Here is a 17,633-nt window from a genome sequence, read left to right on the forward strand (position 1 = left end):
ATATATATATATCTCCTATCTAATAGACAACATGGCAATTGACCATACCTCCGCTACACTTCCCATTGGCTAATCAGCAGGATATGCAAATTAACTGCCAACAAATATGGCGGCCGGCAGCCACGCAGCTGAAGCAAACAAGAGGCTTGCTTGCTCCAGTGATGGAGGAAGCCAAGGTTCCCCGCCTGCCGCAGACCAGCTCTGAGCTCCGGATGCAACAATGTTGCAATTATAGAAGCTAAACAAACCCAGATACCTGCTTTCAGCCAGCCACTGCCTCAGAGCTGGAGCCGGCTCTCAGCTCCAGTGACAGCTATAGAAGGTAAATAAATGCCAGAAAAAAAAATGAAAAGAAAAAAAAGAGGCTGGGAGCTTCAGTCAATCGCCAGCCTGAAAACGGCCCTCAGCCCCTCACCCAGACTGGCCAGGCACCCCAGTGGGGACCCCCACCCTGAAGGGGGTGTGACCAGCTGCAAACAGCCCTTAGCCCGTCATCCAGGCTGGCCAGCACCCAAGCGGGACCCCCACCCTGATCCAGGACACCCTTCAGGGCAAACCAGCCGGCCCCCACTCATGCAACAGGCCTCTATCCTATATAGTAAAAGGGTAATATGCAAATTGACCCTAACAGCAGAAGGACTGGGAATGACTGGTTACTGTGACACACACTGACCACCAGGGGGCAGTCGCTCAATGCAGGTGCTACCCTCTGGCGGTCAGTGCGCTCCCACGGGGGAGCTCTGCTCAGCCACAAGCCAGGCTGATGGCTGCCAGTACAGCGGTGGTGGTGGGAGCCTCTCTTGCCTCCTCAGCAGCGCTAAGGATGTCTGACTGCAGCTTAGGTCTGCTCCCCGCTGGCAAATGGACATCCCCCGAGTGCTGCCGGGCTGCCAGAGGAATGTCTGATTGCCATCTTAGGCCCAATCCCCCGGGGAGCAGGCCTAAGCCAGCAAGTGGTCACCCCCGAGGGGTCCCAGACTGCAAGAGGGCACAGGCCAGGCTGAGGGACACCCTACCCCCAAGTGCACAAATTTTTGTGCACCGGGCCTCTAGTATCTATAATAATAAAAGCATAATATGCTAATTAGACCGGATGGCCGAACAGCGGAACTACCTTCTGGATGACCTTCTGGATGAAGCCAGGGCTTGCAAGGGCCAAGGCAGCTGCTGGGGCAGGGCTGCGAAGTCCGAGCCCCTTGCACAAATTTCGTGCATCGGGCCTCTAGTATATATATGCCTCTACAAACACTGTAACACAAAAAACATTATGTATTACTTTATTAAGCAACTAATTAATGTAATTACTAATACATTTTCCTCTTCAATACAATACAGGTTCTTTGTAGAGGTCAAAGTGGAAAAGTTGAGCCAAAGGGAAGAAAAGAAACAGGAAGGGAGAATAACCATCGAGAGCATCCCAAGGTTTTAACTATTTTAGGAAAGTAACAAAAACCACTAAAATGGTATGGCAAGAAATAAAAGCATATGTACTTTTATTCTCTCTACTCAGTATTCTTAGGGGGTCTGAACTATAGGGTTAGAACCCTTGATTGAAGCAATGTTAAGAAAGCAGTATCTTCTTTCAAATTTTAATTAGTCTGTTCACCTTATACTTTGAGCTCTCTTCTCTAGACACAAGAGCATTACATAAAAACCATGTACCTTATTTAACCAATGAATTGTGAGAAAGAGTGTTACTCTCAAACAGTAATTTTAAGTGATGGTGTATAATTTATCATGCTTCCCCTTTCTGTCTGCCAGGACAAGCAGATAGTGGGGTACCAGGTAGCCTGGATTCAAGCGTGAGGTCAACCCAGAGCAGCTGTACTTCTCTCTCCCCTATACACATTAGTGAGAAATAGAATTTGGTTGTTTAAAGTTTTAGATGTCTTTTAGGCTTGCTTGTTACTATGGCTGGAGTCTGGGAAAGAAGAAATAAAACTCTTGTATGCAGATAACATAAATACATATGTAGAAAATCCAACAGAATTTACTGAATTCTACTCCTCGGTCTCCCATAATACAATTTTTATTAAGAATTTTGTGTCAGACCAATACATTTGCTTGAAGAAAATAATTTGACAACTTTAACATTTTAGTGTCATTTTATACTACAAAGTTTTATTTACAGTTTTTCAGAATATATTTCAGTTGTCAAACCATTGTTCCAAGTGTGAAATGATATCAAATAGGTTAGATTTATAGACAAGCATAACACAGAAAACAATTCTATAATTAAATATATAGTGCCACTAGTGGTTATTATCTTTAGTTTTCTTTTGAAAATATCCCACTGAATTTTTCTGCCAATAACATTTCACACTGAAGCTGTCTTCAAGAGCAGATTTCCACAGAATCAAAAATATGACAGTCCAATGTACTCTGCAGGTGATATTTGACAGTTTCTGAGTAGCTGCAAATCATTGCTTTTCCCCCTTTTTTTCAAAAGTCTTGGATGATGAAGAGGAATCATGACTTTGATCACTACTATAGTGCTCATACAAAGTCTGAAATTAAAAACACAAATCTGTTTTATAACTTAAAAATCAACATATTATCAGATTAATAGAGACAACTCATCTTTTTAATATGTAATAAATTTCTCTCTTGTTCTTATAATTAGGAAATTATTTTACAAATGGTTGGAAATAATTAAGAATTTTAACACCTAGCTTGACCTAAATATCAGCTATGAGATGCAGCTCAATTTCTCTATATGAGAAGTGAACCATACTATTAATAAGCATATTTGTACATCTTCAAGGCCATCTTGATCTTACTTTTTCTCAAATAAAGACAGTCTTAGATAAATTCCTATATTGTAAAATACACTCAACAGGAAATATACTTTCCAATAATATTTAAACTAATGAACAGAAGACAGTTAAAAAATCATATAAATTATCTTAAGTATAATTAGCTATATTAAAATCTATTATTTTTTAAAAGGGTTTAAGGCCAAGCCAACATCTAATTTATGAAGACGGTATCTTTACCATCAAGGAACACATAACCTTTCTGATAAAGGTAACTAGTCCACCTCAATTTCATTTATAGAAGGCTTTAAACAACACAATGGTAGAAATTTAATATGGAGATATGAAATATAGAGCAAAATTACAAAACAAACTTTGTCTAATGTTAATTTCTAAAGCCACTGATTAAGCCATCAGCACTTGAGAAAATTTAAGAAAAAATTTACCTTATATCATACAAATGCAAAGTAGTGAGTAAATAGTTAATTCCTCCAGTAATGTGTCCAGCTTCTTAACATCTTTGATTGGCTTTACCATAGCCTAGAGCAAAAAGCTCCCATAATTGTATAATAATGTTATAATTGAAATATGTAATTAGTAATTGCTTGGTAACTAAACAGGTTGGTCAATAAGTGCACATAAGGTTCTAGAAATGATCAGGTGTTTGATGGCAGCGAGATAAAAAATGATGGTATAGATATAAACAGGCCTTGGGAAACGGAAAGGTTTGAGACATTTTTTTTGAGAAATGTACTGACTGCTACATGCATCTTCACGTAAGTCATTATATGTGACAGATACTGTGATTATTCTGAGATTATTTAAGAAAAACATTGGGTAGAAGAAATGAATTCAAAAGCTGTTAAGAATTGTGCTGGTTTAAGACAAATTCCTCATTAAATTTATTCCAGTTGAGACTTGACAGCAATCATTTGATTGCACTTTATATGACAATCCACTTTCAGTTATGCTATCTACACAATAAGAATGTAAACCAAATAAATCTATATGTCAAAGCACATATTAAGTATCTAAATATAGATAAATACTATTTCATAGTTGATCTGATGATTGGACTTTTATTTGAATTACCCATTTAAGTATTTAACGCACTAAACTATATAAAACAATTAACATTAATGTAGAAAGAAAATAGAAATATTTACTTTAGCAGCTTTCAAAATAGAATTAGGAGAATTCAGACCAACAAGTTGGCCCAGAACATGTTTCATTTCTTCAGAGGCTTTCTTATGGCTACCTGTAAAAACATATAATTGATAATACACTGGTACCAATAAGAAAAATATAACTTCATATATAAACACATTTGTTAAATAGTATAATAACTGGAATTCTAGTAATTTATCACTGATCATAGCCCCTTACCTAGGATAAGTAAAAATATATGCCAGCAAGTAAAGAAAGGCGATTTCATTTATTTTAGTGTTTAGCTTAAAAAAAGAAGCTTTCTTGCCCTGGCCAGTCTGGCTCAGATGGTTGGAGTTTCGTTCAGTACACAGAAAGGTTGCGGGTTTGATTCCTGGTCAGGGCACGTATCCAGGCTATGGGTTCAACCCTATTTGTGGCATGAGGAAGTAACTGATTGATGTTTCTCTCTCATAGTGATGTTTTTTCCTCTCTCTCCCTCTCCCTTCCTCTCTCTAAAATCAATAAAAACATATCCTTGAGTGAGGATTAGGAAGAAAAAAAAAAAGAATCAGGTAATACATTGATTTTTAAAGAAGTACCTGGATGAGTTTGAATATGAACATATGGATGCGCCAGAAGCTCAGCAATGGATATCCTCTTTTTAGGGTCCCTTATTAAACAACACTATAAAAATAGATGATTATTATTTTTTTAAACAAAGCAAGTTCTCTTACATAATATTGATAAAATATTTTTTTCAGATTGAATCGTATTGCAGAGGTTGCTTTCTAGGTAGCCTACTCAGAAATGAGATTATTTCATGTCACATTTTGCAAAATCCCCAAGTATTTATTTTAAAACTAACACCCTCAAAGTGAACATAACATGCCTTATAAAGCAAATTCAATCAGCAATTTCTTTCAATGGACCAGTTATAGCTAAGTCACTTAGATAATTCCAATAATTTTAGGAAACAATTAAGTCCAATTGACCATTGAACAGCATGGGTTTCAACTGTGTGGTCCACTTTTTCAATAAAAACTATAAATGTATTTTATTCCTTGATTTTCTTAATAACATTTTCTTTTCTCTAGCTTACTTTATTGTAAGAATACAGCATATAATACATATAGCATACAAAACATGTTAACCAACTATGTTATCATTAAGGCTTCTGGTCAACAGTAGGCTATTACTTGTTATGTTTTTGGGAAGTCAAAACTTATAGGCAATTTTTGACTAGGGGGGATGGGCACTCCTAACCTCCAGGTTGTTTAGGGTTAACTATATATAATATATTGTTCTTCTATATCTATATATTATTAATGTTACCTTTAACACATCTTGAAGATCTTTCTCTGGAATATCAGGAAATTCGATTTCATGATTAGGGTCAATTATGGCATGTAATTTAGAAATCTGATTAATTATATGCTGAAATGGTGTTTTCCCATAAGTCATATAGTACAAAATGCATCCCAAAGACCAAACATCACTTTTGGGGCTTATCTAAGTAAAGAAACAAACAAACAAAACAAAACAACAGAAATAAGTTGCCATTATTTTAATATAAAATTAAATGTAGAATATTATACTCACACATATATATCCTAATACTCAAAATCATAACTAAACCTAAATTAAAGTTTAAGTACTATATTTTGTTTACATGACAAAACAGGTTTTTCTAGTTTTAATTATAATTGGTTATTTAACCACCTGGAAATTAAGTCAACTTCTAATTTAATCACAGATTTAAAAGGATATCAGATAATGGGAAAATGGCAGTGGCAGCATAGTTTTGCAGTCTCTCCAAATCCCCAGCTAAGGTGGACAAAGCAGCAGCAAAACCATAAACATAGAAACTATTTATAACAAAACCAGGTGAAAAACTATACCCAGGAATGCCAGAATATAAGTGAATGGAGACAAACCACCAACAGCCACAAGTCCTGCACAGCAGAGGCAAGTAATCAATATACCTGAGATCTTAAAACAGAAGCCTCCATATAGACAACAGATGTTCACTGGAAAGCAATGTGAGACAGAGCTAGATTGGGAGGAGTTTTGAGCTCTTCAATAGCAGGAATAAACTCACATGTTGGGATAAAAATTTATCTTCTTTACAGAATCACTAAGGCCATTGGAAAACAGCAGGTGATTCAGCTGAATTGATATTTACCAATATATATTAAAGCACTGGGTTGACAACTGAAACATTCTGAATTTTGAATGTAATTCAAAATAAAATTTTATTCTAAAGTAAAAAAGAATAAAAATAATTTTAAAACTAAAATTACAAATTTTAGGAATAAAAATAAGAAACACCAGAGTAAAACCTATAAATAGAAGCAAAAGTAAAACTCAGTGAAATTCAGTTTTAATATTTTAATTATAAGCAAGAATACTAAGATTAAATGAGCAATTATTTAAATCCCAGAAGCTAGAAAAAAATAAACCTAAAGGGATACAAATAAAGATAAAAGTAGAAATTAGAGAGCACATGAGAAAAGTATTAATAAATGAAATCAAGACCTGATTCTTTAAAGATATTTAGAAGCCACAATTTTGGGGGGGAAAGGAAAATATAGTTTAGTAAATAAAAGCACATTTATTGATCAATTATTTTGAACTGGATAATGTACCAAGTGTTTTATATTCTTTCTCATTTAATTCTCAATTATTTTTAAAACAGGTACTGTTTGTAAGCCTAAGTTATAGATGAAGAAACAAGGCAAATGCAGTCGCAAAGACAGTTAATGAAGAGGCAGATCTATGACTTGAACGCAGTCCCTGGACAACAATGTGAGCTTCCATCCAGCTGGTTACGCTGTCACGGAGAACAGGTTAGCTTGGCAGCAGAGGCACCGTGGCAGGCGAAATGGGCCCTACAAAGGGCACTAATGAGCTGGCACAAAGCTCCCTGAGGTGGTCAAATAAGATAAGTGGGGAAGTAGCCAGTGGCAGGCCAGGAAAAATTATATACTAGAGTTGTATTTATAAATGTAGAATTCACAAATGAATAATTGGTTAAGAAATAAAATGTAAGAATCAAAGAGGAAACAACAAAGATTTCAAAGGTTATCAATTCAATGTTATTTAAGGTGTCCAAACCAGTGCTAATTTAGTCTATTTTTTTTCTTTACTGTTAAAACTTAAAAATACCCTAAGTGCATTTCTTGCAGGAGCACAATGTGTGTCATCACCATATTAAAAGCACAATATTAAAGAACAATCTCAAATCAATAAAGAAGGGTGAAATTAAATTCCATGACAATCTACTTAAAAAGGCAAGGTCTCTGCAATGGCCTAAAAAGTTTTAGAACTTAAATAACTTTCAGTTATCTGTTAAGTTTATTCAGAGAATAGAACATTACCCATTAATGTTAGACAAATGACAGATAATGTTTATAGTACCTTTGATTTGGATTTCCCATTCTCTCTTGAGGAAGACATATCTTTGATGGCTTCTGGGGGCATATAATTAACTGTACCAACCTATTTGCCAAATCATAGAAAACACAAATCAATGAAAATACTACATTCTGCTTTTGATATTTAAAAACATGAATGCCAAATTCTTGGAAACTTAGGTAATTAGATTTCAGTAATATATCTGAAAAGCTTAAACAACCAACAACAATAATAAGACATAAATTTCTTCACAACTCCAGCAAAATAAATGGGGTTCATAATCAGCAAATTGACTCCTTTCAGAATGCTGAGCTTTTTCTATGATTATGGTGGGCAACTACCATAAAACTGTCCAGGCTAAAATTATATTAATGGCCATAAACTTAGAAGGAATTGATCAATCACACATTTCTGTGCTGAAATAGACTGAGAATGTTGCTATGCTTTTTTGTATTTTTTTAAATAAACCAACCAACAATGTAGCTTTTCTCCTAGTACTTCCTGGGCCCATGTCCAAACTGAGATTGGATGGATATCTAAATCATGTAAGAATTTTCACAGTTGGATTATGCCAACCTTGCACAGCATTCATTTTATTCTAAAATAAACGATTCTGCTTTCAAACATGGAATACTGTATTTTTAGGGCGTTGGCATAGAAGATATCTTCAAAGCGATTTACAACTAAATGTTCAGTCATATTTTTAATATAAAGGGAAGTGATTGTTCCATAAAATGTTTGAAGGGAACACTGCTCATCTACTCTACCTACTAGACTACAAAAGTCTAGTTTTACTCCTAAAATTAAAGCAGATCCACATCAGAAATCTGTGTAGTACATAGAGCACATCATCTTGGCTCCAAGCAGGATTGTTTTTAGTTATTCTTTGCTGTCATCACTTTAGTTTTTATGGCAACAATTTCTTTAAGTTTGCTATTGCATATCCTGTTATAAAAATGCAGCTGAGAACAATATTTACTGTGGTGTTTCCAAAATAAAGGCCCCCTTAAGAATTTTCTTCTTTTTCAAATGTAAGTGATAAGAAAAGCTTTATTTCTCTGGAATAAAATTAAATGATCTTACTTCATGGACAATAAAAAACATGTAACTGCAATCCTTCTTTGGTTGCTAGCAGGAAATTCTGAGACCAAGTTTCAGGTGAATTTTAGATCATGACCAAGATGATTTCCAAGATAGGTATTACTGCCTCTCTACCTTGACTATAGGAAAATCACCCAAAATTGATGGATATACTTCTGCCAGATTTTGACTTTCTATACAAAATTGTATTAGTCATGGCTTTGATTTGTTTTTATAGTAATAGTATCTATTCTTATGAAAAGGCTTCAAATCCTTTGAAGAATGAGGTAGGTAAAAATAAAATCCCCATTAGCAAAATAATACTTCACAAGTGAAAAGGAATTGAACTCTACTGGGTGGTAACCAACCATTTATTAAGTCTTACCTGAGAGTCTTTAACAATACTTGTTGTATCTGGTTGCATTTGGTTTGCAATCCCAAAATCAATTAGCTTTAGCATTCCATCAACTATCAGAAAGTTAGCAGGTTTCAGATCACTGTGAACAATGCCTTCAAAATAAAAATCCTTTGTAATATCAGACAATGTAAAACATACTAAGTATAAAAAAATTCAAATCTACTGGCTGTGTTGATTGCTTTAATTACTCAATCAAAATAAATATTCATTTTTAATATATTTTACCAACATATAGCGCCTGCTATGTGCCAGGCACTATTATTAGTTTTTTGCTTGTATGGAATCATTTAATACATCCATGCTGAGGTAAGTATTATTATTAACCCTATTTTTAGGTGAGTAAACTAAGGCAAAGAGTTTAAATGATTTGTTTGATGTCACAGGCCTAATGACAGTGCCATGAGTTGAACCCAGGTGCTCTGGCTTCAGAGTTTATGCTTAACCACTGTAATTCACGCCCACTAGGAAGGATTGTAAATTACACTGCCATATAGTCAGACCCCTAATGCTACTGATGCCTCCATCCCTACAGCTTGATCTTGATGACTGGTGAATTATCTTTAACTTACAGGAAGGAAGACATGAAGAGACAAATTATAATTATCTGGGTTAACAGTTTTGTGGTTTTTTTAAAAGGATACAGTAAAGGCAGAGAAGCCCTAAAAGAACCAAGTCTAAGTAAAGTAAAAACCAACCAGAAGGAAGGGCTAAGAGTTAAAAAACAAAACAACAACAAACTAATTCCCACACAAGGCACACAATACAAAATGACTAGAATGAGTGAAATAAACATCTCAGATTTTTAGGATGCCCGAACCCAAAGATCTGCTATAATCCAAGTATTTGGAGACCTACGGTTATGACTATGTTGATACTGATAAAGATACATTTAGTATTTATTGATGCATATGTGGGACTTGAGTTCATGCCCTATATTATTTGGTTGACAGTGCTTTAGAGAAATGGTTTTGTCCCTTCATCTTTAAGTAAACTTCCAAAATCTTTATTTTATCTAGTCTAAAGCTGCCAATAACAATAATTTAAAATTAAAGGAGTATGTCTCTAAGAAGACATTATTAATGGATATTTTAACTTTACATAATAAGAGATTTTAAAATACCATGTTGATGAATTGTGTTAACTGCCTCCAACATATTTTTCCAGTAACTCTTGCGTTCCCATGGATCAATGCATTTTTTCTTTTTAAGCCAACTATTAAGATCAATATTTCCACACTCCATTACCATGTAGATGTGCTGGTCTGTGATTTCACTGTCATTAAAAACAAACAAATAAAAACAACAAAACAATAAATGCTTAGGTTATACTATTAAGATCTACTAGGTACTGATCTCAAGAAGTATAGCAAAAAAAAGGTGTTTTTTTCTTTTTTATTGTTTAAAGTATTACAAATAGTAGTATGTATGTCTCCTTTTTTCCCCCATTGACCTTCCCCTAGCCTCCCCTACCCCCCGGCACATGCCCTCACCGCCCCCCCCCCCCCCCCCCCCGCCCCAGTGTCTTGCATCCATTGGTTATGCTTATATGCATGTATACTAGTCCTTCGGTTGATCTCTTTTTAAATAAAAAATACTCTTACTAATCATAAAGTCGAATGATCTTATCACTGTGTTGTTGTAGTTTATTCAAATAAGCGATTTCATTCCGGTAACTATCAACTGTTTGGTGATCTGCTTCTTCTAAGTTAACATACTTTATAGCATGTATCTGTTTCTTTTCACTCAACACCTGAAATACCTAAATAATAGAACAAAGGGGAAAGTTTAGAATGTACTAATACAATCCTAAACTTATTAGACAGGTTAAGGAATACTGATATGAATAATTATTTGGCCTTGTTCTGAATACAGAAGAAAAAAAAGCATGTTAGGAGAGTAACAGTCCATTCTCAACTACCTATAACAACGGGCATTCAGTAACTCAAAGGCATAAACCCTAACAAGTTTCTATCAACATATAAGAAAAGTAATTTAAATTTCATATACGTCATAAGACTCTGTTGAATGCCTTAAACTAGGGAAACAACCTAAGAAAGAAGATATTCAGAAATGTTTAGGAAGACTAAGGGTTATACTGAAGAGTCAATTCATTTCATATATGGTGTTTTTTCCATTGTGCCTGGAGTTGACAATTTCATTCATGAGGTAGAGAATATCTAAAAATATGAGAACAAAGGAAATACATACAAAAAAAAGAAACTAATATTATTGAACAATTGCTACTTATGGTACTAAGTGTTATCTATCAGTATATTCAGTTGTTAAAAGTAGATTAGCTCTAATTTTCAAAGTCAAGTTTACAGAAACAAGATCCTGTAAACATGTTGTCAGGATTTCTGAGGTCTAGGTGCTCCAGCTATGACAGTCAATTTCTAAGCAATATTGATAAGGCAGATAATACATTTCAAAAAGTACAAACACTACTCATGTGTCTAATCTGCAGCAGACATGCAACAGGAATGGGGCTTCTAAAACTCGATAACTCAAATACAAAGTGCCAGTGTAAGCAAGGAAAAATTATATTCAATATTCATTTGCCCCTTTTGACACAATGAAGTAAACATCACTATTTTTTTTTTAAATATATTTTATTGATTTTTTACAGAGAGAAAGGGAGAGAGATAGAGAGTTAGAAACATCGATGAGAGAGAAACATCGATCAGCTGCCTCCTGCACATCTCCTACTGAGGATGTGCCCGCAACCCAGGTACATGCCCTTGACCGGAATCGAACCTGGGACCCTTCAGTCCACAGGCCGATGCTCTATCCACTGAGCCAAACCGGTTTTGGCTAAACATCACTATTTAAAAGCCATTTAACCTGGTTTTCCAGTAGACACTGGCAAGGAAGTGGCTGTCAGGTACAGCTTAGTTACTTACAAAGTATTACTGGGTTTACGTGCGCACACAGAGCAAATTAGAGGGGGGAGGGGGTATAAATAGTGATAGGGCCAGAGGCAACAGAAAATAGCAAGAAAAAAGATAAAAGGAATTTTAAAAGAGCATAAAGCCATTTTGTATAAAGTAAACAGCATTACAAATCTCAGAAAACAGAGTTATCTACTATTCTGCGTTTTCTTTTAAATATATTTTTATTGATTTTGAGAATCATTGATGGGCTGCCTCTTGCACTCCCCACTCTGAGGATCGAGCCCACAACCCGGGTATGTGCCCTGACCGGGAATCGAATTGTGATCTCCTGGTTCATAAGTCGACGCTCACCCACTGAGCCACTCTGGCTGGGCATCTACTATTCTGTTTGAACACAATGAATATGTTTTTAGTGGTTCCTACCACACAGGGTTCAAAGGATGACTGAGGTGATGTGTTTGGAGTATAGCAAATGTTAGCTACCACCATTAACGATCATTAGGACAGAATAAAATGGGCATTTAAAACATTAAAGTTATCAGGTATATCAGAAAAAAGATTTGCAGGATATTAAAACTATATAATAAGCTCTCAAAAATTTTGAGCAAACAAAAACTTTTAAAACAATTTTTTGCACGTATGTGTTTTTACTCCCTCTATTGTCCCTGCTCTGGCAAAACTCTTGCCATAACTGATGAGCTGGATTACATAGCCCTTATTTCCATTTCATAGTGTTCGAGTTATAACTTGTCAGTTTTAAGGAAAGTTAATGAAAGAACTAGAAAGGTCAGTGTCTTGACCATTCTTTTTAGCTCCATAACTTTTCTAAATGCTCTTAATAAGGTGGTCACTGTCTAAACTCTAGAATAAAAATAGCATAAACAGTATTAGTTTCATAAAGCATGTCTTTTTTCCTGGGGCATGTTGATTTTGCCAACTCTATAATTAAATAACAATATTTAATTGCACTAAGAAAATATGGGCCAGTCATGGCTGATCACTTTGTCCTTAACTTACCAAAGCTTACATCTTTATTAAACTCCAAGAAAAAACTGTTTAAACATTGTTAAGCTTATTCTACATCTTCTAAAAACATGCCACTAAATACATCTTCGCTTTGACACTCTTAAAATATAGCTTAATAAGTAATAAATATTAACCAAAAAATTTCTATTAAAGCAACTAAATCAGGTAATTCAAATACCAGTATATTGATAAAAATCCATTGTATTATCCCTTAACTCCCATGCCTGAAATTTGAGGCAAAGGAAAGAACAAAGACAATGCATACAGAAGAGAAATAAATATTCAACAATTGCTACTTATGGTAATGTACACACACAGTCTTAACCACATCTAATTATTATTAGTTGTTTTAGAAAACTACAGAAAAATTTAAGTTAAACTCAGGCTTTGCTTCATATATCATCCTTAACAACTTACATTAGCAAAACAGCTGAGAAGGGACAGTTCATTCACTCAACAAATACTTCTGTCCTGTTATGTTCTAGGTACTGCATAAATCAAACATCCCTGCATTGATGGAAGCCACATTCAAGTGAGGACACATAAACCAGAAACCACGTAAATCACAGAACATGCTAGAAGATGAGCTACAGGGGAAAATAAAGCAGAAAGGGGGATTGGAGCTCACCAGCGATTGGAAGTGGGAGTTGCCGTTTTAAAGGATGTGACCAAGGAAGGCCTGAGTGAGAAGACACTTGAACAAAGACGTAAGGATATCTGGAGGAAAATTTATTTACGTTAAAATAGACCAGGAGAGCAAGGGCTGAGTCAGTGAGACTGGTTAGAGGCCACTGTAATAATCCAGGTGAAAAGATGGAAGTTGCTTAGACCGAAGGGATAATAGTGCAGGTAGTGAGAAACAGTCAGATTCTGGAAATGCTTTGAGATAGAACCAACAAGATTTGCTGATTCGCTGGATGTATGCTTGAGAGTAAGTAGAGCCAATGATGACTCCAGGTTTTTGGCCTAGCAATTGGAAGAATGGAATTGCCATTTACCGAAACAGAAAAGACTGTGAAACAAGAGTTATCTTTGGAATATATTAAGGTTTAAATATCTAGTAACCTTAATCTAGCACGAAGAGGTGCTGAGCAGTCAAACTGAATATACAAGTCTAGAATTTAAGGAAGAAATCTGAGCTAGAAATAAAAATTTTGGAATTGTCAGCATTTACCTAGTATTTAAAACCATGAGCCTGAATGAGAACACTAAGGGAGTGAGCCCTGGGACATTGCATCACTGAGATCAGGGACGTGAGGAAGACAGAAAAGGAATAGCCAGTTGGAGAGGAAGAAAACTGAGAGGCCACGTGAAAAAATAAAAAAGTTTCAATAAAAGAAGAAAAAGCAACTATTCCAAATAACCCCAAATCAGAGCTAAGAATTAGATTTGGCACAAATATGGTAATTTTGATAATTATTTTGGTGGAGTAATAAAAGTAAAATCTGATTTATGTGAACTTAAGAGAACAGAATGAGAAAAATTAAGGAAGTAAGTTAAAGACAACTCTTTTGAGATACCCTCCATCCAGATAATTAGAATCATAGAAATTCAGAACTAAGATAAATTTAGGAAACAATTTATCAATTCCAGAAATTCATTAGTTAACTAAACTCTGTTTCTAAAATGAAAAACTCAAAACAAAGCAAGAGCCATTAGTCAAAAACCTTGAACCATCCTAAGCTTATTAGTCATTTATATCAGGGTACTGACTGACTTCTAAAAACATTCTTTCGTGATAATATGTAGCTGTTGGTTGCCACCCCTAAGTCAATGTTAATGTTATTTAGAGAAGAAAACTGGAGGGAAGAGCAGGGTATTGGAATTAAGAGATGGGTTTAAAGAGATATGTCATTTGTTGGGAGGAGGAAATGGAAGCCGGGGGTGGGAAGAATTTTTTGGCTCAAGGGTAATATGGGGCCCCAGAAGTGAAGAAACAGAGACAAAAAATGTAAAATGTCAAAGAAAGGAAAATTTAAAATATTACATATATCTTTGCAATTAAAAGTTTTCAAATACTGGGGGTAGATACTTACCTTACTTGAACCTCCACTTCCTATCTGCTTCAAAATGGAATAAATTCTTCCTTTAACTGAAATACAATCGCTTGCGGAAGAAGATGCTGAAATCTAAATTAAAATACGTAAAGATGTGAAGGTTGAAAGAATATGCCCGAGAAACTAGCTTGCATTTAATGTAGTGAAATGCTTCTAATTTTGAAATGATTTTAAATCTTAAGTAATTAGATATTAGTAACAATTATTTTAAAGAGGAAATTTACATACTTTAGTCAAAAAAATAAACTTACTAAATTAATATACAAACTTCCAAGGTCTATCTTGCCTTTACTTCTTAACATAAGTAGAAGATTTAAAGGGGGTAGTGGGGAGTAGAGAACCACTTAAAGTTCAACACACAAACTCATAAGCTATCACTTTCTTCTTTCTTACCTATTCTTTTTTCTTACACAAACCTCTTTACTTACATACATACATATACATATAAATGCACAAATTTTCCCATTTGGCATTAGACTGTAAAGAAGCAATATGCTAAGGTGCTAAGAGTCAATCTGACAAATGCAAAGATCAGCAATGCCTCCTTTTTGCTGAAGAATGTTCAAGTTATTTAATTTTAACATCAGCACCGTCCTCAGCAAACTTTCAACTGATCTACTCTACAATTGGCCCTTCTTCCCTTCTCTTATACCAGAGCTCTCTGGGGGCCTATAAATGCTTTGAACAGATGGAGTGGTATGAGAGGGGCTTAGTCTGAGCTAACAAGGAAGCTGAAGACACAGAGCACCTGATTAGCTGGTTAAACAAGTTGAAACAAGGTCTAAATAAATCTCAATTTAACTAAGTCCTGCTTTAGATCACAAATGGTAGAATCTCTCTCATATAACCTCCTTCTACATTAATATAAAATACTAGAGGCCCAGTGGATGAAATTCATGCATGGGGGGGGGGGGGGGGTGTCCCTCAGCCTGGCCTGCACCCTCTCGCAGTCGGACATCTTTAGCAGAGCTGTGGAGGTGGGAAGCTCCTGCCACTGCCTCTGCACTCGCCAGCGGTCAGTCCAGTTCAGGAATTCTGGCTGAGCAGCACGCCCCCTGTGGGAGTGCATTGACCACCAGGGGGCAGCTCCTGCATTGAGTGTCTACTCCCTGGTGGTCAGTGCGCATCACAGTGACCAGTCGTTCCACTGCTCGGTCGATTTGCATATTAGCCTTTTATTATATAGGATTAGGATTCTAATTTCTTTATCCTCTAGTGTTGAAAGACACTGGTGAGTCATGATTTATGTTTTCTGTAAGAAAGTATTAGGCTTTGAAATATATATCTATCATCTTTCATTAAGTTGTGATTTTATAAAGATACTTCACTATGGCCAAACCCCTTTTCTTCTGGAGCTTCCTCTCATACTTAAACTGAACATTTCTGAGAGGGAAGAAAGCAGTTCAATTCATTTTCCCCTAACAGCTGACAATTTTATTTTGTTATTGTTTTTTATAATAAAGTATTTCTGACTTATTTCTAATTCAATACTAATGTGAAGTTCAGTTTCTTACACAGGACATTCCACATTCCCCTTAGTTTTTCCTCCTCACTGTCACCAAAGTAGTTGTTTCAAAATGCAAATAAGTTCACTTCCCTGCTCCAACCAGTTCCAACTGCTTCCTATCCTTCATGGGGTAAAACTTGAAGGACCCAGCAGGACACTAAGGATCACCCATCACCCCTGTTCCTTCCTGAACTCCAGCCACATTCTGGCCTCTTTTCAGTTTCCTCCTGAAACTGAACTCTTCTAGAAGCCTCCCAGCCCTTTCGCTTGGTCTTGTTTGACAAGCCCTTAAGACTTTCCCTAACTACTAGATGCTGTAAAAATAAAATCTTTGAAAAATAAAATAAACTAAAATCTTTGAAATGGATCATACCTTAACATATACCATCATAGATAAAGCTTATCAAACCTGCAAATTCTGAAGTGGAGTAACAGGTATTTGTTGCTGATGCTGCTGGAAATAGGCAGGTGGGCCATAGGGTGTTGACCACTGACAAGCAGGTGGAAAGTCATTCTTTATAACTGGAGTCCTAAAACTAAGAAAGATAAATTTTAAAAAACAAGATTCTGGCTCAGTTTTTGTGTGTGATTTTAAACGTGAATATAAACGTAAATGTGTTACATCTAACAGAATCAAAGTCAGTTTTCATAATATAGCTGAATTATTTACCCTAGACACATCATGAGAAATTTTATTTTGGGGGAATTCTTTCTGAATTGCAAAATAAGTAAGATGGCATTTAAAATATGGAGTTGGGTTTATTCTGTAAGAATTTAGTCAAGGTAAAGGTCAGCCTATAGCTGATCATAGAGTTTATGAGTGCTTTTTAACATTAATGTTCTACAACAGCCTGCCATAAACAACTGAAAGCCAATTACATCAGAGAAGTTTGGCTTTTGAGCTGAAAGCCATTCAGTTTGCATTTGTGCTTTGCTTGTCTTACTCACTATTGCATCCTCAGTACCTACAATGGTGTTTGGCACAAAGAGGTCTGCAAATATTTGTTGACAACTAAATAATCTAATTTCACAAGAAATAACTACTTCACTATCATAGTTAGCAATCATTCTTTAAAATATACTAAGTATAATAAAATGAGGTAATATATAGCAGAACTGTATTAAATAGGTACGAGACTAGGTTCTAAGTACTCTAAGGCCAGCTGTAATTAACATCAAAGATGATATTATGCACATGAAAAGCAAAAGGTACCATTAAGTTATCCTGTAATAAGACATTAAAAATATAGCCACTAATTTAAGAATATGATGTGTCACATCCCTTTATTTCCTTTCTTTGAATGCCATTAATTTGCTTTTGTAATATCCCCAAGTT

General features: G+C 35.4%; 1 protein-coding gene across 2 annotated transcripts in view; it reads right to left on the reverse strand.

Moving 5' to 3' along the window:
- Positions 1–1,338: 1,338 nt before the first annotated feature.
- The window catches only part of TTK (TTK protein kinase), a 41,585-nt gene continuing 25,290 nt past the window's right edge, over positions 1,339–17,633 (reverse strand). For both annotated transcript variants that reach the window (XM_070419330.1, XM_070419329.1), the window contains exons 13-22: positions 16,707–16,833; positions 14,770–14,862; positions 10,418–10,575; positions 9,938–10,089; positions 8,785–8,909; positions 7,323–7,403; positions 5,238–5,414; positions 4,505–4,589; positions 3,923–4,014; positions 1,339–2,507 (exon numbers count right to left, since the gene is read on the reverse strand). In XM_070419330.1, coding sequence (XP_070275431.1) covers positions 2,421–2,507; positions 3,923–4,014; positions 4,505–4,589; positions 5,238–5,414; positions 7,323–7,403; positions 8,785–8,909; positions 9,938–10,089; positions 10,418–10,575; positions 14,770–14,862; positions 16,707–16,833 — 1,177 coding nt within the window. In that variant the 3' untranslated portion in view covers positions 1,339–2,420. The remainder of the gene's footprint in view (positions 2,508–3,922; positions 4,015–4,504; positions 4,590–5,237; positions 5,415–7,322; positions 7,404–8,784; positions 8,910–9,937; positions 10,090–10,417; positions 10,576–14,769; positions 14,863–16,706; positions 16,834–17,633) is intronic.

Source organism: Myotis yumanensis, unplaced genomic scaffold (genome assembly GCF_028538775.1).
Source record: "Myotis yumanensis isolate MYYU_CA2020_CCGP unplaced genomic scaffold, mMyoYum1.0.hap1 SCAF_6, whole genome shotgun sequence".
NCBI lineage: Eukaryota > Metazoa > Chordata > Mammalia > Chiroptera > Vespertilionidae > Myotis > Myotis yumanensis.